At 37.2% G+C, this 23,202-nt stretch overlaps 1 protein-coding gene across 4 annotated transcripts in view; it reads left to right on the forward strand.

The window, feature by feature from the left end:
* The window catches only part of LOC140160833 (zonadhesin-like), a 55,196-nt gene extending 38,308 nt beyond the window's left edge, over nucleotides 1–16,888 (forward strand). For 2 of the 4 annotated variants that reach the window (XM_072184145.1, XM_072184147.1), the window contains 6 exons: nucleotides 2,668–2,811; nucleotides 9,530–9,654; nucleotides 9,916–10,093; nucleotides 11,225–11,368; nucleotides 14,314–14,338; nucleotides 15,437–16,888. In XM_072184145.1, coding sequence (XP_072040246.1) covers nucleotides 2,668–2,811; nucleotides 9,530–9,654; nucleotides 9,916–10,093; nucleotides 11,225–11,316 — 539 coding nt within the window. In that variant the 3' untranslated portion in view covers nucleotides 11,317–11,368; nucleotides 14,314–14,338; nucleotides 15,437–16,888. The remainder of the gene's footprint in view (nucleotides 1–2,667; nucleotides 2,812–9,529; nucleotides 9,655–9,915; nucleotides 10,094–11,224; nucleotides 11,369–14,313; nucleotides 14,339–15,436) is intronic. The other 2 variants (XM_072184146.1, XM_072184148.1) reach the window with 1 other exon arrangement.
* Nucleotides 16,889–23,202: the final 6,314 nt, after the last annotated feature.

Below are 23,202 nucleotides of genomic sequence, written 5' to 3' on the forward strand. Positions count from 1 at the left end.
AAAAAATTGCAAGTGGAAAGCGCCATCTTTGGCAATTACAAAATACTGTTGTGACATGATGCTCATATCAACGTCAAGGGAGCAGCCTAGCTTTTTTAAATACCGTTTGTTTCATTCTTTTTGGTTTCGGCAATACAGAGATTCGCTTCACTGAACACAAATTTATAAAAACCTTTTGTGCCGCACTTTTAGAAAAATTGAATAGAATGTCCAAATACCTGTGTACAGTACAGTTAATAAAAGAACAATCAATTGTAGGATTAGAAATGATTATGTAACAATTGCTCAGTATAATTGTATTGAAGACGAGGGCAGCAAGATACATTGCTACAGGTGACACGCAGAAGAATTGGCCTCTGAGTGACCTATGTACACGAACAATAATGTTAAAGACCAAATGGATTATAAATCTTAGTGGTAAAATTTCAAACGTATAATTATTTATGGTGTGCAATATTTCATTGACATGACTTTAATTTCACAACAGAGTGTGCAATATTTTGTTTGTCTTTTTAACATGTCTTGAGTAACCCCTGGACAATGAGAACAGTATTTACCATGATAACATGTACATGTATTTAACTCTACAGTTTAGAATGTGAAATATCTATTTATCTTTTAACCTGTTTGAAGTGGAAATAGAATCATTATACATGTATCATGATAAAACAGTAAAAACAATCAAAAAGCAATTTTGTATTGTTGTGTAATCTTTGCATTGTTTGATTGCACGAAACTCTTGATAAACTTGATGCTATCATTGATTTACATGTACATCCTAGTAAAAGTGGCACAATTGTGACTCTACCCTTTCGTTGTTAAATAACTATATCTCGATATTGGAACAAGCAAATTGACCAGAACAAACGGCATTCGAGAGCTAATGCTCTGCCCTTGACGTTGATGTAAGCGTCATGTCACAACAGTATTTTCTAATTGCCAAAGAGTGCGCTTTTTACTTGCACAATTTTTTTTTGATACAGGCTGTATATGTAGACCACGTATTTCTCATATAACAACAAATTCTTCATTCAACAATATGGTTGTGTCATGGATTCAGCTGTCTCTATATTGTTGTATAGATCTATATGGAGAATTTTGAGCAGAATGTGATAGATAAATATGCTGGAAACCCTCCCAAACTGTGGATGCGTTTGTTCTCATTGATAGGAATGAAGCTGCCTCTATTTTACAAATTCATCAACGAGGTGGACCCATAGGCGTAGATCCTGGGGATGGGGACGGTCAATCATCCCCCCATGTTGGGACACCTGCATATGGGTTTCTGACCAAATTAACCTCATATATTGCCCATTTCAGCCCCAAAAGTGCACATTTTCGCGCGCTTTACTCGCATTTAATCCACTTTTGCACCATATTTCATCAGTTTAGCTTCAAAATAGCAAAATGTTTCGCGCACATTTGCACCAGAAACTTATTTTGTCGCCAAGAGGTGCTGGATTCACTATGCTTTTAAGAGATTTTTTCCAACACCAATACCCTGCATATCTGGCTTATCAGAAAGGATCAAGAATACTCTGAAGTCCTTTGGGATCGCAACTTCTTACAAACCCATAAACATCATCAGGGGGAAGTTAGTCCATGTTGAGGTTAGCCCCCCGAAGGGACAAACAGAGTAATTTGGTTTATGGCATAACTTGTGCGGCTATTGACTGTGGTGAAGCCCACGTAGGAGAGACTGAAACAGTACCTCAGAGCTAGGGTAAAACCAATATCGTAGACCCAGCTCAAGTGAAGCCCAGAATTCTGCAGTTTTAATCACAGCAAAACATCGGAATACTTTAAGCCAGATGAGGGATTGATTCTCGACAATGAAGAAAGTGGTTCGAGCGGGTGTCAGGAAGCCATTTAAGAGAGTGGAGCTGCCAGCCATAAACAAAAAGGGGGACTCTGTTTTCAACTGTCAAACGCCTGGGGACCATGCTTTACAAATTCTTCCCCGTTTCTTACATCACGTGACCAATCAGATGCCTGGTGAAGCTTGGAGTTACCGGAGGCAACTGTCGCATGTAGGTTGCAAGTTTTATTCCCAGAATTCGATTCAACTTCACCTTATATCACATGTGGTCATACGCTGGACTTGCTAATATCATATGAAGAAGATACTCTTGTTGACGATGTTGTAATACAGCATATTCCTCAGGCATAATATATCATATTATTAGGTTATCAAAATGAAATTAAAAGGAACTTTGAATGAGACAAAGGTCTCTCTGGATGTGACCAGTCCCATATGAACTACTTAAACTAACATATCACTAAATACACAAGGCACAAAAAAAGTATTGTTACACTTAAAAACAATTGCAATTAGGCGACGAAAATAAAATCCTGTTCTACAGGCGGACGGACTTTTCAAGAAGGGTTGGTCGGTCTGACTTTATTCGTACAGGAAAATGTTTTTCCCAATTTGTTCGAAATCTGGGTCTGTCGGGCCCGTAGAGCATGGTTTTCTTTTTTCGTCGCCTTACTGGAAGAAATTGACACTCAGTAGGAAATATTTATAAGAGTTCGTTGCATCAAGAAGTTGGATTAATAAATTTTATAATGTTAATTTCTTTTATTATTTTTGCCATTGTTTTGAAGTGCATGAAAACATTGAGAAGTAAGACTTAATAACACTTGGTATTGTATCGTTTTTTAAAGCAGAATGTCCGACAGTTTGCTTGGAGATCTATCTCCCAGTGTGCGGCACAGATGGACAGACTTATAGCAATGAGTGTTCTCTTAAACAAGCTGCTTGTGAAGGGCAAGCTGATATTCAGGTGGATTACACTGGCGAGTGCTCAAGTAAGTTGGAACATTGGACGGTTCAACTAAATGCTGAATTATACCTAATAGACTACCTTTGCCAACACATGCAACCCCGTTGCAAAGAATCAGTATTTAACATGCTCTTTCTGGGGCTGGATTTCCCATTGGGTGCTCCCAGGTGCGGGCTGGTATTTTACCAGAGTAAGGGAATGAGCGCCCTCTGCCTCCCTAGCTCAGTTGCTGAACATGCCAGCTTTAGGGCGGAGGAAACCATCATGTTCAACGGCCAGTATGTTCAAATGTCTTGGCCATTTGTTTTTGCTACTGTAACGATGTAGACAGTACAGCCAGCGACAAAATCATGATGAGATATTGCTCCGTTCTTTCTCCTTCTAGTTACTCATATTCATGGCATTTGTTAGGTTAGGTTTAATACCAGGTCTTTCAAGAGCACTTGTGAGTTATGTTCCGCCCGGACTTTGTCCTTAAACTCATTAATTTTACAATATTATATTTACGGTCAAGTAAGGCACATATCTAGATTCAAAGGAAAAGAATAACGTTTAATTTTTAAATACTGGATTTTCGTCGTCTATCCTGCTGTGCATTTTAAATATGGTTCCAAATCCTTCCAAAACTAGCGTAATATTATTTTTCACATAACAAAATACTGGTTGATTTTTACGTCAATCTTCACTTGGGTCACAATGAAACCATGCAACCTGGTGTAGTGGTTGAAACTCTCGCATTTGAATCAGAATTCCCGAGTTCGAGACTCAATATCGGCAATTTATTTCTTATTCATTTTTAATCCAAAATTGTTTACTTTCGTAATGGGGCAAATATAGCCAAAACGTGGAAAATAAAATTGAGTCCAACGTCCAGGCAGTGTTGCCGTCAGATTGTCTGTTTTTGCTTACGATATTGGCTGTTGCCGCATTAAAAGAAGGTAGACCACCATCGTCTGAAAATTCTAACGTTTGCTAAGGTCGCCCTCAATAGTTTTGAAAATTCGGATTTTTACATCATTGTAATTTTAATGATCTAAAATACATTGTGAAAATCAAGGCTTGGGGATGTATTTCTGAAAAATCTGGTTTTAAAAATCTCGAATCCAAAACATTTGTATCAAATATTAATTGAACTTTGGTATGGTTAAAATGTCTCGGGTTGAATCATTACGATCGTCTGACACATTCACGATCTTTAAGCCTGAATGCTTACCGAATTACTGTTAAGTTTATCACCCCCCACATACCAAAAAAAAACATCCCCCTTTGGGGTGGGGTCCCAATTTGCAAACTTTAAATAACCCATGAATCTGCTAATGCCTTTATAGCTTACGACTACTTTGCCACTTTCTTTGATGAGAAAGTCCAAAAGCTTCAAGATAACTTAAGCAGACAGTAAGACACAGTCCAGATTTATGCTCTTTGGACAAGGAATAATTAGAAACATCTTGCTCTTTTAGTGAGTTTTACCCTTTGTCTGAGGATAAAGTACACAAGTTGGTCAATAGTATGCCTCCAAATCGTGTCCTATGGACCCGATTCTATCATGGGTGGTTAAGCAATGCTTAGATCAGCTTCTCAATAACTCATGTAAACTACTCGCTGTGCTCTGACTCCTGCCCTTCAATTTTCAAAATGGCTGAAGTCATCCTCTTATCAAAACGAGTACACTTGATCCACAATCATTTCAAAGCTGCCACAGTGTGTCCAAGCTGAAATTTTTGTCTAAAGTGACAGAAAAAGCCCCTATGGTGCAACTCCAAACTTACTTTGCTGAAAATAGACTGTAACCTAAGTTTCAATGTGTTTATCGAAAACATCAACAGCTGTGAAACAGCGCTGACCCGGGACTTAAATGACCTTCTTTTGTGTGCCGGCGATCGGGAGGATGCGACACTATCGGCCACAGAATTCTCTCTCAGCGGCTTAAGACCGGATACAGTGTGACAGGTAGCGTCTTATGTGGTTTGACTCCTGCATGCGTTGCCGCATCAAGTTGTCAAAATTGGTGACTCCAGATCAGTAGCACACGATTTGCTTAGGGGTATCCTTCAAGGATCTGTTGCAGATCCGTAAATCTTCACTTTGTACGCAGCCCCAGTTGAAGACATTGTTATGCGTTACCAGTCAGCAGGATGTATTATGCTGATGACTCGGTTATATATATGATTAACATTTATAATATTCCTCCATTATAGAAGTAAACTTGGGAAATGCATCTAAGAAATTAAAAGATCTAGACAAGCTCTCCCTGAATGACAGCAAATGGGGTCTGTCCACGTATCTTCCCGCTACTCACATAATGCTGCTACGACATGTACGAGTGCTACTGTTTTAGAGACTGTAAATCAAGCCAAAATCTCGGCGTCATCATCGATGAAAATATCTCCATGATCTCCCATGAAGCGCAAACACATAACTCCAATTCTTCAATCCCTTCATTGGTTGCCTGTAGAGAAGCGCATCATATACAAACTTATGCTTCTTACTTTCAAATGTCTCAACAACCCTAGTTAACGAATTTATATCTGCTCGCATTTTCCAACATTCATAGTAACAATTTTGTTATAAAAATAGCAACAATGACGGTCAATGCGTCTAATGAACTCCACCTCCACTGCTGGGCTCAGTACCCTTGCAATGTTTGGTACAATTTCACTCCCAACAAGTGATACGTATTTATTAACCTATAATTAATTGCACGACATTTAAGGGATGGGTATGAACGTTTGACAGTATTTATTGTGGAAATTAGAGCACATCAGACATATCAAATTGCATTCTGCATACGAAGAATGTCCTTCTGATGTCAAATAATTTTGATTTTTTGAAATTCGCAATGTAATACACATTTTATGATTAAAAATTGATATTTTTGATATTTAATAGTACTCGAAGTAAACTTTATAAATCTAATGATTTATACTTGAAGTGTATGTAGGTGGGATGAAAAGCCGACGATCAATTGAAAATTTTGACCTTTCGTATTGAAGATATGGATTTTTTCCCCAAAAACACACAAAAATCCATATCTTCAATATAAAAGGTCAAAATTTTCAATTGATCGTCGGCTTTTCCTCCCAACTACATACACTTTAAGAATATATCATTAGATTTATAAAATTTATTTCGAGGACTCTTATATATCAAAATATGAAAAATATCAAATTTTAATAATTTGTCATAAAATTTGTATTATATCGTGAATTTCAAAAAATGAAAATTATTTGATATCAGAAACGAGGCGCATTCGTCGTATTCAGAATGTAATTCGATATGTCTGATGTGCCCTCATGTCCCACAAAAAATAATGTCGAAACGCTCATTCCAGATCCTATAAGGAAAATTAGAGACCAATATTGTATAACTATATTTGAACAGGTAGGCCAAATTTGTTACAATTATTTAGCTAAGTATCCCATCAAAATTGCATGATTGTATGATGTTTAGCCAAAATAGTACAGCGGCTGTTGGATAACATTCTCTGTACAATGCGCGATACGACTCGATGCGCTTGATCTTTACGAGTAGGGAGAGTAGTTTATTTGTACAGTGAATGAAGGAAGATAGAAAAAATGAGGAAAATTTCAGGAAAACGTTACAGCAGTACTGGTTTCTCGAGTGGGCAGTCAAAAAAGTAAAAGTAGAACATCCGCGTATTCAGGATCGTATTTACCTTTTGGGGAGCCCCTGGGCCAGGACATAATTTGGAGGCGCCAAATTCACCATGTGCACTTTGAACAAGTGTTGGTTAACGTATTAATACTATAACATCAATCGCAGTGCGTGGACGAGGAAGCATTATAATTTAGAATTAGAGGGAGACAAGCGTATTTTATTCCGATTTTATTGGGACATTTCCGCGCGCGAAAAAATTAAACTTCATACTTTTTCACCCCAAAATGAGCTGAATTTTGCTATATAGAGGGCCTGTGCACGCAAAATTTTACCCCATTTATTGCCCAGAATATGAAAGCTGTACATCAAAAGAAAGATGTACATGGTAATTTGGAGGCCCTGGGCCCGGGTCCATCTGGCCCAATGGTAAATCCGGCCCTGCGTGAATTAAAGAAAAGCAAATACAAGACGAATATCTACTACATCCAGGGGTGAAGGAGAGAGTTCAACGTATCCATCGCAATCTACAGACTACAGTACGAACGCATCTTAGTGTGAGAAAGTTGCTTGTCTACCCTGGATAAAACTTATATTGACAATACAGCCGGTTGTCTTAACCGTTTCCCATGTCACAACTGTGACAAAAACTATAGACTTTTGGAACACGCAAGAACGAAAACAAAAATAAAGCGGAAAGACTTAGCATCAAGATATTGACTAGATCCACCAGAAAAGAATCCGAATCAAAACAAACCAAATCCACCACTCGTGCCACAAATCAAAACAACATTATAAATTGGGAGGAATCAGACAGTCTATTTTACGTTTAAATCTAATCTGTCGTCGTCAGCAGAATCATCTCATGTTGAGGCAACATCGCGAACCTTAAAAACACCAATGACTAATGTTATGTTTAAAACTTAAATATATAGAATTAAATATATAGAATTGCTGTCACGTGTTTAATTCTTAAACAGCCGTTTAAAATCGACTACAAAGTTAACAGTTTTTGTTCTGTTGATTTCTTTTGGCAGTGCATGTTTGTAAACAATTATTAGAATATATCTACACTTCTAAAATAATGAGCGAAGTGTGTGGGGGCTGTCTGTGTATCTATCTGTCCGGCTATGCGTTTCGCCACGCTAAGACGCATCGATCTGATATTTCGGATATGGATTGTTAACGGGAAAAGCATATTTTAAAGGTCATCCGAGGTCAAAAGTCAAAATTTTAAACTTCGTCCGACCGGGCTCAAACTTGGTGGGTGGAATCCTCGATAGGATAGGAATACAATGTGCGAAATGCAATCGAGGTTAACCGAGGTCTAAGGTCATTACTCAGGGTTCAAATTTCAAACTTTGTCCGATCAGGCTTAAACTTGGTGGGTGGAATCCTTCATATGAGGGGAAAACGTAAACAAATATAATTGAGGTCATCCAAGGTCAAAGGTCATCCAGGGGCTAAACTAGAATTTGTTCCATTTTTTTTCTATTTCTATTTTGTTCTACCATGTTGTAATATACCTGAAATTGTTCCTCTGATTGTCAGGAATATAACAAAATGTCAACTGTCATTCTGCACTAGAATGCTTATATTAGTGCAGGTGTTAAAGAGAAACTAGGGCGAATGTCAAATATCTCATGCACATAAGCCAAATTTTCAAAATGCACCGATTTAATCGCAACATGTCTCCAAATGTTTGAGAAATGCATAACCTCAGAATCGGTTGAAATCATGGGTCAAAGATTATGCATCTACATATTTCTATTGGAGTTTGGCTGCATTTACTCTGAAGGGGGGCAAGACAATAAAAATTGCACCCAAATTATGAACTAATTATATGTTTGAAGTTTCCAATATAAGGCAGTGTAATTTGACATTATTAATATTTGACATTTGACCTATCAGACCTTAAAACTTCTAAATTAAGCACCGTAGACAAATATGACAATTGAGTTTTTTATTCCCTGAGATGAGAGGAACATTATAAGATACATTACAATACGATTTTTTTAGCCCCACTATGACCTTCGACCCCTCGTGCAAACTATTATAATAAGGGGCATAGAAAAAATGGAACCAGGCGCATATTTATCATTTCCGGTATGAGGATGCCAAAAAACATTGGTTCCACTAATGTACCAAAAGAAAATTCCAAATCCAAAGCGCCCTGTAGTAATTAATTAGGAAAGAAGGAAAAGAGGGATTATTTCTTTTTATTGTAACCACCGTCGCGACGGTTAGGCGTGTGCCGCTAATTTACAAGTGTATGTCCAACAAATAAATAAATTTAAGGGAAATATACAAACCTATGACAACCAAGAAGTGTGACTTAGAAACTGAAAAAAAATATTTAGGCTCATTAATCCACTAGCCTTTTATAATAGTAAGTTTATATGTAAAATTAGGCCCAACTACACACCAAGATCACTATTATACATCCTTGTGTTGAGTTTCATCCTAATATGTGACGTGTCATGTCAAAAGGAAACACTTTTGGGCAGGTTATCAATTTTGAGGTTTTTACATATCTTAAATATAGAGATATTTTGCTCCACAACGCCGTTTTCCCCAATGAAATCGGGCATTCCTAAGCGAAGATATTGAGTTCGTAAGTTATGGAATTATAAAATTGGAAATTGAGATATCGGCCTTTATATTATTGCCAATGTTGAGAGTAGGAATTACATAGAAAAATGTCTCAATAAATGCAAAATGCCAGTTATATTCCGGTCTGAAACTATCATACAATATTTATCACATTAATAACATCACAAATTCGCAACAAACCCAAATTGTGAAAAAATCACCCCGGGCAGATTTTTGGCTATTTCTCCATTTACGATCCTGCCTAAAAGTGTCTCCTTTTGACATGACACGTCACATATATATATCCATATTAACTATCTCAATTTTGTCTTTATTAATTACACTATCATGACGATAACAAAAAATTGCAAACTTGACTACAATATAGGCCCTTCAACGTGTTCAACCCGCACCTACCGAGATTCTGTCGAGCTTGTTTTATCGCCAGTTGAAAGAATTATGTTCAATGACAGAGTAAACTGCAACTAAAGTAAATTTACTCATGATTTTTTTTATAACTTTTGTTTCTTTGGTAGCTCAATTTTCGTGTCCAAATTACTTTGAAAAATGGGGCAATAAATGTTATGCCTTTCAAGGAGCACATCAGTCACTGACTCTTGCTGAGCATACATGTAGGGCGAGGAATTCTGACGCTAAGACGGTGAGTTTACTTCATTTATGTAGTTGAAGCAAAAACCAGTTTTCTTAAAATCTCCAGTATGAGTTTGAAAGTTTTTGTTCCATTAATTGAAAGTATTGGAAAGTTAAAATATTGGTATTTATAATGATATGTACTTAAAGTGTATGTAGCTGGGATGAAAAGCAGACGATCAATTGAAAATTCTATGGTATACTTTTGGGAATGAATCCATTTTGGCTCAAAGTGTAAGCCATATTTTAAGGATTGCAATTATTATTGCAGGTGTTGGTTGAAAGTCAAGACGAAGCAAAGTTCGTTGCGGCCCAACTCACCGATGCTGAAAAGGCAGCTCATGAAGGGTTTTGGTTACGATGTGATGATAAAGTAGTGGAAGGACAATGGACATGTATAAACTCATCCAACTATTGGAACTCGCCTGATGACAACCAAGGATTTTGGGGTGAGTTATTTTTATCAAGTTAAGTAGGGCCTAAAACGTTTTATGTTTGCTGGGAAGTCACTATGTTCCACCGATTCAACATGCTCAAAGGCTTTCTCGGAATTAATGTAGCATATAGGTTCAAAGTCTGATGGTCACTAGTTTTGATATCATTTTTATCTCCTTTCTTATGTTAAAAAATAATCTTGACTTCCTTCCAGGTTGATATCTTCTCTTTTGTCTATATTTGGTTGTTAAATCTCGTTAAGAAATCGGATAGCAACATTTGCACAGTATTTATTGTGAGACAAGAGAGCACATCAGACATATCAAATTGCATTCTGAATATGAGGAATGTCCTTCTGGTACCAAATAATTTGCGATCTAATACAATTTTATGGCAAATTATTGAAATAAAATTTCATCCGTCTACAAGCCATCTCAAGAGAAGTATTCACGACCGTTTGTCCAACTGCACTCTTCAATGACTTGGGAGACTGAGGATATGTTGCTGAAAAAATCTGACACAGAGTACAGTTTCCACCAGACATCTGCACCCGTTGTAACATCCCTATGTCGGGGAAACGTGCAGAAGACTCGCTGACCGCTTCACTGAACACTTGCGTTTAATCAAATGCAATTTTGAAGGTTTTCCTGTCGCGCGTTATTTTAACTCCCCTTCCCCATGCACCATCAACGACATCCAGGGTACCACAGCCAACGACGTCAGAGGAAACAACAAGGATCCATAGCAATTCCTCTTAATTGTTTATAATGAACAACTGGTTTAGATACTTGGATGACTGTTCCATCATTTGGAATAACGACATGGGCAATATTGATATTTTGTCTCAATCTTAAACAATCTTCACAATTCTATTAAATTCAAAACAGATTCCAGTAATTTCAATATTCCTCTCCTTGATATCACCGTTCAGATCAACTCAGATAACTATTTAGAAACAGATATTTTCTATAAAGTTACCGATACACACCAATACCTAGACTTCATATCATGTCGTCATCCAAGACATATCAAAACAAATGATCCTTTCAATTTAGCCAGAAGAATAAGCACTATTGTTTCTAATGACAATGTTAATTTGTTTTTTGGTTTTTTTTAATGACTTTTCCTTTTTTTTATATTCTTAGATTGGCTAAATACAGAACCTGATTACAATACCGATAAAAATTGTCTTTTGCTCGGCTTTGACGACAAATTACGTTATGCCCATTATTCATAAACACACTCTTTCAATGCAGCGGCCTGTGAAATCAAGATGGTAGGATCAGGAAGTAAGTCACGTTCAAAAGAGTAAAAATTGATGATTGGATAATAACGTGAAGTTACGGGTTGACCTTACAATTAAAACAACCGGCAAACATATGAAGCTATTCGAGATCTATTAATGTTCAGTTCTTCACATGGATTGAAGCTTGAGAAGTCTAATAACTGACTATGCTCTTCAGCTCTTATAATATCAATAAGTACGCATGCATTAGTTTGTACAATTCACTCCCAACAAGTGTTTTATTAACCTATAATTCATTACATGACATTTAAAGAAAATAAGAGACCAATATCGTACCATAGAGGACTTTGCCTGGACTCTGTGATATCTGTATTATTTTTGACAGGCAGGCCAAATTTGTTGCAATTATTTAGATAACGTATCCCCGAACGTATCCCATCAAAATTGCAAGCATGCTAGTACCATGTTTAGCCAAAATCGTACAGAGGCTGTTGGATAGCATTATACGAAATGTGATAAGAGTCGATGCGCTTGATGTATAGCTTTATTGCATATAGCGTGACGTAGCAAACGCCTTTATCGTACTCTCCATATTATACAGTAAGCCCAATATTGTTGTTGTAAGTGTGCAACTTTCAAATCTGGACCTCACTACATTAAATTGACCGGCGTTTTATTGTTTTTTGAGGTATCGTATCAAATGAGGTGTCCAAATGCGCAGAAATAAATTTTGCTTCCAATGCATTTTAGAGATATGTAATACAATAGCCCGTTTTTGAATAAGGCCTCAAAAAACGTTTGATTGCCCTTTCTCGACCGACCCAAAAAATCACTGTCGCTTTTTTTTTTTTCAAATTGGAAATCTAGCTTTATTAACATTTTGGTGGGGTTTTCAGCACTAAATATTGGTGAAATGTAGATCTTGACAGGTGTAGACCCAATTATATTCATCTATAGATGTCAATGAATGCTGTAGACCTACATTTTAGTTCATGTACATTCTGTTAAAAATGCCTCGGTGTTACTGACCAAGACCAAGAACTGTTTGCTGAAAGTCTTACACAATTACAGCCTGTGTCTGCAAATTAGCTAGAATTAATAACTGTATATTTATTTATTTATTTATTTATTTTATTATTTATTAGACTTCATCACTAGTACTGGTACATACATGTATATAATTATTGCACATCAAAATTTTGACAAATAAATATAATATAAAAGCTTTTCTCATATGACCAAATGGTCCATAGCAGGCTGTAGATACATGGTCCATAGCAAGCTGTAGATACCATGGAATAGTTGACTGTAGATACCATGGAATAGTTGACTAAATTATAATTCTATTCAACTGGACTTACTATTTATTGAAGGCTACGGTATCATGTGATATCCATGACGCATCATCAGGCCGACTGGTCTTGAATTAGCTCTGTATTCTTGATCTGTGACGTCACGATGGTAGATGTGACGCCACACGGGAGTCGTCGAGGGATCTTCCTGATAGTCGGTTCGTAACTCTTGGACAAGATGTGGCGTAGTCCCCCTCCGCGATTCAAAGTTGGTTCCTCCCTGCGAACATATATTGCTTCTTTCACCCCTCTTTCGTACCACCTGTTCTTTGTCGAGCACAATAACGTCCTTATCCTCAAAGTTGTGTGTGGCCGCTTCATAAGGTGCGTGTATACCACAGAGTCGTTAAGCCTTGTTGAACTGGGGCGACGATGTTGGTACATATGCTTATGGAGAGGTAGTGTTTTGTCTCTCCTATGTAGTAGTCCGCACAGTCCGAATCCTGGCAGCTAATCGCATAAACAATGTTGCTTTGTTTGCGTTGAGGAATCTTGTCCTTGGGATGGACTAACTTCTGTCTCAGAGAGTTACAGGGTTTTAATGAGACAGGGTTCTGGTGCTGTCCGAAGATCCTCTTTAGCTTCTCAGAAACATCCGAGACATAAGGGATGGTAATACCGAACTTACGAGTGCTCGTAGAGGTGGTGGAAGCTTGTCTGGACGGTGTCTGGTCCTTTCGCGGTTTCAAAGCTTTTTGGAACGTCCAGTCCTGGTAACCGCAAGTACCTAGGGCTGATTTCAGATGTTCGCGTTCACCAGCTTTGGCTTCTTCCGTCGACTGGATGGTATTCGCGCGGTGAAAGAGCGTTTTGATCACACCGAGTTTGTGGATAAGTGGATGATGAGAATCAAACAGTAAATATTGGTCCGTATGTGTGGCTTTTCTGTATACTGATGTTGAAAGTGTACCGTCTGCCTGGATTTTGACCAAACAATCCTAAAAGGGTAACTGATTCTCGTCCGCACCCTCTTGGGTGAACTTGATGTTACTGTCAACTGAGTTGGTGTGATAAAGAAACGGGTCTAGTTCGCTCTTTTTGATCTTAACGAGAATGTCATCGACATTACGGAACCAATGTGACGGTGGAATACCACTGTAAGAGTCTAGTGCAGCTTGTTCAAAACGTTCCATGTAAAGGTTTGCGACAATTGGGGAAACGGGGGATCCCATCGCACATCCATGATTTTGTTTGTAAAGTTTTCCTTCATACACGAACAAGAGTTACGAGCCGACTATCAGGAAGATCCCTCGACGACTCCCGTGTGACGTCACATCTACCATCGTGACGTCACAGGTCAAGAATACAGAGCCAATTCAAGACCAGTTGGGCTGATGATGCGTCATGGATATGACGTGATACCGTAGCCATCAATAAATAGCAAGTCCAGTTGAATAGTATCATAATTTAGTCAACTATTTGATCTACCTTGACGATTGATGATATTCATAAATATACCATGGAATACTTTGCGATCTTAAAAAAAAAGATCAACCTACCGACCCAAATAAATTCTGAGCTGAAGGGGCAAACACACCTTTTATTTTATTTTTTGGCCTAATGGCCATTATTCAAGGGAGGGTAATTGCTTTTTTTTAGATGTTTATATGCGTTTGTATTACTTTTGTTATTGCAGATGAATAGGTTCTTCGGTAGATGAGGTATGTATAATCAATTTCAATCTGGACCTATACAATCAACTGGTCGTAAGCCTATTAATTAAATGAGATTCTGGTAACAGATCCAAAAGAAATGAAGTACTCACTCGAAATAGTTCAGTTCCAATCAGGAACCTTGTTCACTCTGCAATGACTGTAAGTGGTGTTTCTAGATGTCGGCAGTCCTTGGTGGCTGTGATGACGTCGCCACTTTTGTAGGTTGCCGTTTTGAGATGATCTGGTCATAGATTCTGTCCAATTTGTATGCCCCTCGTCCTTGTTCATAGTATTTTTGCCCCTGCTCCTGATCCAAATCGCCTCTTTTGAGCAGCATGTGGTCTTGTCTGCCTTTTGATCTATAAAAGTGGCGACGTCATCACAGCCACCAAGGACTGCCGATATCTAGAAACATCACTTACAGTCATTGTAGAGTGAACAAGGTTCCTGGTTGGAACTGAAATATTTCGAGTGAGTACTTCATTTCTTATGGATCTGTGACCAGAATCTCATTTAATTAATTGACTTTTGAACGATCCTGATGAATCTCATCAATAATGGTCGTAAGCCTATCGTAAAATTAAAAGCATATTCAGTGATTTGCTCATCTGGTCGACATGCAGTGACGTAGCTATGGGTTGTGGCGCCCGGGGCAAGGATGGCGCGCCAAACTTGTAAAACTGAAATTGTTAATTGTTGACCCCAATTTTTGGCCCAGGTTGTTTGAGAGCCCTGCCCCCTCGCTACGGGGATGATCGTAATGATCATCAAAATTCAAGATTAAAGTTATTATCACATGTATTTGAATGGGGTTTGAACTTTGTCGATATTGTTGTTTTTGACGTGTTTTGGCAAATTTGTTCATTTCAAAAATACCTAATTCTAATGACTTATCTTTCGCTTTTAGGCAATGTATAAACAAATTTATTTTTTTACAACTTCACTGGGATCCCTGGATAGGCATTTAATTCAAACTTAAATATTCATCATATGAGATAAAATAAGTGGTTCTTAACCAATTTGCCTGATATCACAAGTTATACATCATGTTTATTTTTTGCTCACGTAAATAAAAACGGATAAACCTTATTCTTTCTCCCACAGGAAACGTTTCAACGAAATCAACGGGAAATAATGGGGAATCTTTTGGTAACAACCGACTGAATATGATAATTTATTCATAGCTATTCTATTTTAATCAATATATTATAATATATAATGACCGCCTGATGTAGGGCGCATGCCTAACCATTTTAGACTAAATACGTAGCTTAATGATTCCACATGATACTACAAAAAAAAATGGTTAATCGATGTCCGAAATAGGGAACAGATTTTATTGTTATTATTATTAGTTTCTTCCTTAGAAAACTGCAAAGTCCCTCAAAAGATATTAGTACCTGTATTCGATATGACGACTGTTTAGTGCCAGAAGTAGGTTAAGTGCAAATAGCTGCCTTCTGTGAACATTTGTCCATTTACCAGGGCCATTTACACACTCATCAAGTGTAAATAGCTGTCCTGTGAACATTTGGCAATTTACACACAGTATGTGTACTCATCTAACACATGGCAGTTACATATGGCAGCTATTACACTTAACCACTTCTGGCACTAAGCAGACGGAGGGTATTCCAGTTGAACTCACAATTGCTTCAATTTGTTCGCGTAATTCGACAGCATATACGTGCATACTTAAATATAGACTAGTTGATTCCTTATCATTTCTAAACTTACACTCGTTACTTTCCAAGACCATTATAAGACGTAAACAAGCATAAGTATAGATTTCGTTAGGGACTGTCAATTTCAGCTATTTTAATGCAGTCTTTTCAGATGCCATGCAAAGAAATAGTTACTCGTCGTATCTCCATGTATCGCCCAGGCCTATTAGTGGTATGTAACCAGAAGTTTATATAAGAGCGTTGTATTTAATAGGTATCCCATGAATGTGTGCCAGAATACCGGTACCTTGCCCACTCTTGACTGTCACAAATCTCTCGTCCCCCTTTCGACCTGCCAAAATTGCTTGCATGTCCCTATTTTTGCCCCTCAGATGCACAGTCATTTAACCAGACGACTTATTCTTGATTAATCATAATTTACTTGCACTTACAAGTTTAAAACGTGTCGCGTATAGAACGTTATTTCATACCTTGTATTTTTAATTTCAATCTCCCATAATATTTTGCATTACTTTTTTGACAACGAATCAATCATTCAAAACCACGGAATGTGGGATATATGGAGACACAACACAATGAAGTTCGTGTTTAATAATTAATGTGTGTAACAGCATTGTTTTACGTAAGATTAACTTAAAATATGGAAGGTCGTTAAATAAATCCGACGCTTCGAGCAGGTAAAATCTGAAAACAGATGTTGGAACCTAAAGACGCTACAACGTACCAGGATCAGCAAATGTCAGTGGTAAATGCTAGATATTGTAGACTTAAGTTTCGGTTAATTGGTATACAGGGTTCTAAAGTCGTGTTCACACAGTCGGACATATGTTAGTACCGTTACTAAGCGACTTATATCCGGTAATAGGGACTTTACCAGTGATAAGTGACTCATGATGCAGTCATGTCTACAGTAGAATTCAACTCGACCTTTGCAGGACTTAAACCCCATTAAAAGCTATTAAACCAAGATAACACTCATTGAAAACAGCTCAACTGATTAAATCATATCTTCTCTGGTTAAATACAAACAACATATGTGTCTACTTTACACGTACAATGGAGCAATGGGCTGGGATTATACTTTCAGTTGGGTGAACGATTATAAAGCGAGCGCTAGAGAACAATTGTGTGTGGTCTTTGTTTACGAAATAAGACAATACGTGCTTATTGTTAACCAGCGTTCTTGAAAATGAGAAACATGGTGGTTTGCAGACTTAACACGGTTTGGAAATAATTTCTTCATATTTTTTGGTGTTATCTGTCGTTTACATATCCTTCCTAAAACACCAAAGTACCAAACATCTAAATTAGCTAAAAATTTAGGACATGTTACAAAACTATATTGTCTAGAATTTTAGAAGAGTACTTTTAATATTGGCCGGTTATTTTTCACACAGCGACATTAACTAGGCAATGTACTATTACCTATAACATTAACTAAAACACCAAAGTACGCATATTTCCAAACATCTAAATTAGCTAAAAATTTAGGACATGTTACAAAACTATATTTTCTAGAACTTTTGAAGAGTACTTTTAATATTGGCCGGTTATTTTTCACACAGCGACGTTAACTAGGCATATCCCCATACTTTTAACGTAGGCTATTTGTAGAGGTCACGCGTCAATGGGAAAGAGCACTGTGTATTGTGTATAGGAAAACGGACAGTAACTGCAGTATGTTAAGACCGACAGTGTGAACACGACTTTTAACAAATATAATCATGTAACGTTTATTTTAATCTTTTTGTCCATGGACAGATAATAAACCTTCATAGAATAGCATTTTTATTTCATGTTGAGTGTTTTATTGCGTCTGACACATACTGGCTCGGTCAACCATCTTTGCACAGTATTTTTGTGGGACCTGAGAACACATCAGATACACCAAATCGCATTCTGAATACGAGGAATGTCCTTATGATATCAAATAATTTTGATTTTTTTTTTCAAATTCGCAATATAATACAAAATGGCAAATTACTTTTTTTTAAATTACATTTTTGACATTTAACAGTCCTGGAAATAAACTAGGTAGACTTTATAAATCCAATGTTACGCACTTAAAGTGTATGTAGCTGGAATGAAAAGCCGGCCATCATATATGAAAATTTTGACCTTTTTAAATAATTTCACATAAAATTTGTATATATCGTAAATTTAAAAAAAAAATCAAAATTTTTTGAATGAGAATACAATATTTAGTGTGTCTGGTGTGCTCTCAGGTCTCACAAAAATACTATACAAAGATGGGTTGCAGAGCCCTTAAAGCCACACCTTGAAAACCAGATGTGGAAATGAGAGTTAAACTGACCAGTAAATATACAAGTTCATGCTAAATTATTAGAGTTTGCGAAATGGACATTCCTCGTTTTCAGAATGAGAATACAATTTAGTCTGATGTGGTCTCAGATCCTACAAAAATACTATGCAAAGATGGGTTGCAGAGCCCTTAAAGCCACACCTTGAAAAACCAGATGTGGAAATGAGAGTTAAATTGACCATTAAATATACCAGTTCATGCTAAATTATTAGAGTTTGCGAAATGAAGTTCGGAAAATTACTTCAACTCTAACGGCAACTTCAGAAATATCTATTGCATTTCTTGCTCAAATTTACTTCAACGCCAACGTCTGATTGGCTACTGCCCCATCAACGTCTCGTCGCTTCAGCTCAGGACATGTGTATCAATGGGCGATCAAAAGAAGAGCATGTGTAAGAGCTTGTAAGCTACTGCATCAAAATACATCCCTTTTGTTTGGTCAAGTGGGTTTATATTAATAACACTTCAAGACAAAAGACTACCTTATAGGCGCCTCGTTTGAATTAATAACATGAATGAACTCGCTATTCGCCGTAGAAGTGACGTCATAATCTGATTAACTGCCGTAGCATTAGAGGAATACAATTTTTGAATAGATCCCCCTGCACTATTTTTTACACACATTTTAAGCTGTAAATCGCGAATCTTTACCCCTCCCATTAAAATACCCCACTTGCACTCCAGTTTCCCACTCCGTAGTGGCGTTGTCAGGGTTTTTCTGTTAGAAGGGCATGGGGAGGTGACTTTTAAGGGGAAACATTATTAATACAAATGGGCAAAAAAGGCCTAAAAACTTAAAATATCACGGTGGCCAGCATTCAACAGGGTGAAGATCAAGAAGGAAGATAAGATGTCACATGGGGAAGCTGTCCCTCCCCTTGGCTACCGCTACTACACCTCCCTGTCCACTTCCAATGCCCTCCCTCTCCTCCTCCCTATCCCCTCTCTTACCAGGCGCAATGACATGACATTTAAAAATATATGCATCGGCTATACTCTTCCGGAAGTATGCTACATTGCTCGCTCCAGTTAAAATAGTCCATTTATACGAGAACTTAATCCCATTGCCGGTGAAGTTTTAACAGAACGTGATTTCGCAAACTGATTATAAAATTCAGAAAATAGTATTAAGCAAACATGTCACTTGTTGGTTGTATTGAATTTTAATTAAGTTTATTGTGTAAAGTGGTCTTAAAACAGCTTTGTCCACTTTCGTGTCTTAAAGCCATATTATAACATTTGCTGAGGAGAGCGCCCTCAAAACAAATTTAAATTCTGGTTTTTGGGCGAAAACCTTATTGCGATGGGTTTTGGCATACTTATTTCCTCACAGCGTTGCAGAGTCTCCTCTCAAACTTGTACAAGCTGTACACAAGGTTACTAACAAACCGACTTGAAATCATCCTAGACGGAAATCAACCAAGGGAACAGGCAGGCTTCAGGAAAGGCTTTTCAACCATGGATCACATCCACACCATCAACCAACTAAAGGAGAAATGCCAGGAGTATAACATTCCGCTCTGCGTAGCTTTTATAGATTACGAGAAGGCATTTGATTCTGTTGAAACCAGTTCAGTCCTGAATGCACTCAAAGAACAAGGAATCAACAATGCATACCTGAAGATCTTCAAAGACATCTACTCAGATTGCTACAACACAGTCAAAATGCACAAAGACAGTGACAGAATTATGATAAAGAAGGGCGTGCGTCAGGGGGACACTATCTCACCGAAGCTTTTTACAGCCACCCTAGAAGGAATTTTCAAAACACTCGACTGGAGCAAGAAAGGAATCAACATAAACGGAGAGCACATGAGTCATTTACGCTTTGCAGATGACATTGTCACAATATCAAGCAACTTAAATGAACTTGAGACAATGCTGCAAGAGTTGGATGAGGCAAGCAGGGTAACCGGATTAAAAATGAATATGAAGAAAACAAAGGTCATGAAAGGATTAGAAACAGTCCCAAAGACAGTGAAAGTAAAAGGGGTTGAAATTGAGCAGGTCGAGGAATATGTATATCTTGGACAACGCTTCTCTCTTCGAGACAAAAACCAAGACTCTGAAATTCGAAGGAGAATTAAAGCCGGATGGCAAGCTTTTGGAAGATACAGCACCATCATGAAAGGCAATCTTCCAATATGCCTTAAACGAAAGGTATACAACCAATGCATCCTCCCAGCTATTTCATATGGGGCAGAATCATGGACCTTAACATCAAAAATGGAAAGAAAACTAGCAGCAGCCCAGCACAACATGGAGAGAAGTATATTAAACATCACCTACAGGGACAGGAAAACCAACAAATGGATCAGGGAGCAGACCCAAGTTCAAGACATCTTGGAAACCATCAAAAGCAGAAAATGGACCTGGGCTGGCCATATCAGCCGCAGACAAGACAATCGTTGGAGTTCAACACTCACACATTGGACACCTTATGGGAGGAAGCGAAATAGAGGACGCCAACGGAAGCGATGGAGGGACGAGCTGCAAAACTACTGGGGAGAAGTGAACTGGTACCAACAAGCACAAAACAGAGACACATGGAGACATCATGCTGAGGCCTTCATCCTGCAGTGGATTGATAATGGCTGAAAAAGTAAGTAAAAGTAAGTTGCAGAATAAAAATAAAATAATCGTGCTGTCTATGTAATCAGGAAACTACAGAGGCGATAGTGTACATTTAAATTTGTCATTACTACTTCATGTTGATATTCAAACAGTGCTATAAAGTTGTCTTACCAAGGCATGTGTTTGTATTAAAAGAAATAATTGTTTTACAACGTGGATGAACTAGAATTACTTTTATGCAAATCCGAAAATTGCAACAGATATTTTTCATTTCTTTAAGATTTAGCGGTATTGCCAGATTGTACGTACAGTTGGGCTACATTAATAGCCTCATTATAGTTTTATTGATACTGGCAAAAGGCTTGCCTGTAAGTGCTTGTTGTTTTGCTAAAGCGTATAGAATATGCTAATGATACTATAAGCACACAGTCAATTAATTTATGTCAACATGTCCATTTCACGAGGCTGTGTTTATATGTGATGCGATCAAGCAAAATCAGTCGGAACTCGGCAATAATAAATTTTCAGTTTCTTATAGGATAGTAAAAAGGATTTACAAACCTGGATTTTGCAGAAACCCCCATTGTAATTGATCAACCATTTCCAAAGATATGAGCAATTAAAACGCTTCCAAAACAATAGGAAACAAAAGGAAATATTGCCTTTGTTTGGCTATATCTCAAAATCAATATTTCCGAGTTCCGACTGATTTTGCTTGATCGCATCATATATAACTGAATTCGTTTATACAAACACAACCTTGACTAAATTAAAGAGAGTACTTAAGGGATCTGGAATGGGCGTTTCGATAGTATTTTTTGTGGGACATGAGAGCACATCAGACATATGGAATTGCATTCCTAATACGAAGAATGTCTTTCTGATATCAAATAATTTTCATTTTTTGAAAATCACGGTGTAATACAAATTTTATGACAAATTATTAAAATTTGATATTTTTCATATTTTTGATATAACAGTCCTCGAAATAAATTTTATAAATCTAATGACATATTCTTAAAGTGTATGTAGCTGGGAGGAAAAGCCGGTCAATTGAAAAATTTTGACCTTTCATATTGAAAATATGGTCTTTTTCCCCAAAATGACCTAATGTTTTTGTGTTTTGGGAAAAAGATCCATATCTTCAATACGAAAGGTCAAAATTTTCAATTGATCGTCGGCTTTTTCATCCCGCCTACATACACTTTAAGTAAAAATCATCATTTGCGAATTTCACAAAATCAAAATTATTTTATATCAAAAGGACATTCTTCGTATTCAGAATGCAATTCAACATGTCTGATGTGCTCTAATGTCCCACAATAAATACTGTCCAAACGTTCATACCCCATCCCTTAAATGGGGAAACTTAGGCAGGCGATAGAGAGAAAATATATTTACTTTAGCACTTATAGATCCTGTCAATTGAGACTTAATGTCTGTTAAGTGAGGGCTGTAATTTGAACAGTTATGGGATTAGTTAATAATATTATTTTGATAGATTTCAGGTGGTGGTCGCAGTGCATTCTCTAAATTCAGTAAATTTCCACCGTCAACCGTGTAATTGAATGGGATTATTTTGAAATTTTAAAACGCTTGAAATATCACAAACAAATAGTTAATAAATAATATAAATACAAGCTAAAACCGTTGGGGTTCGATAATGAACCCACCAAATTAACCGAGTATATTGGAAAATGCCATACGGCCGGGCGGTGTCACACGGTTGCCGGCTCTATCATGCCACTCGCCGCCTGATAGGTTTCGACCTCTTATACAAATGTTATTCGGGTCAAATTTATTGTCAGAACACGGAGATAAAATGGCATTGAAATAGAAATAAATGTATCAAGGACGTTTATGAACATTAATAAATAGATGTATCGAGCATGTTACGTTTATGAGAATTAAGACATAGGCCTAGATGTAACAAATTGTTATACGTGTATGAACATTAATAAATAGATGTATAGATGATGTTACGCTTTTGAACATGATTTTCAACATTGTTAACAATATTGCTAGTATGTCAACAAATGAAAGTTCTGTAATTTGTTGAAATTCTTCAATACTAAATTATTTTGAATGTCATCAAATTGTAAATCTCGAGTCACATTTTCAATGTATTAACAACTAGCTATGTAGCAAAGACGTTAACTTCATGTACAAAACATTAACGCTCTTATTTTGTAAACACTGTATACCCATATAGCTACAACAATAAATGTCCTTTTGCCAGCCAATTATTTTGAATGTCATCAAATTGTAAATCTCGAGTCACATTTTCA

The sequence above is a fragment of the Amphiura filiformis genome, chromosome 9 (genome assembly GCF_039555335.1).
Source record: "Amphiura filiformis chromosome 9, Afil_fr2py, whole genome shotgun sequence".
In the NCBI taxonomy this organism is placed as follows: Eukaryota; Metazoa; Echinodermata; class Ophiuroidea; order Amphilepidida; family Amphiuridae; genus Amphiura; species Amphiura filiformis.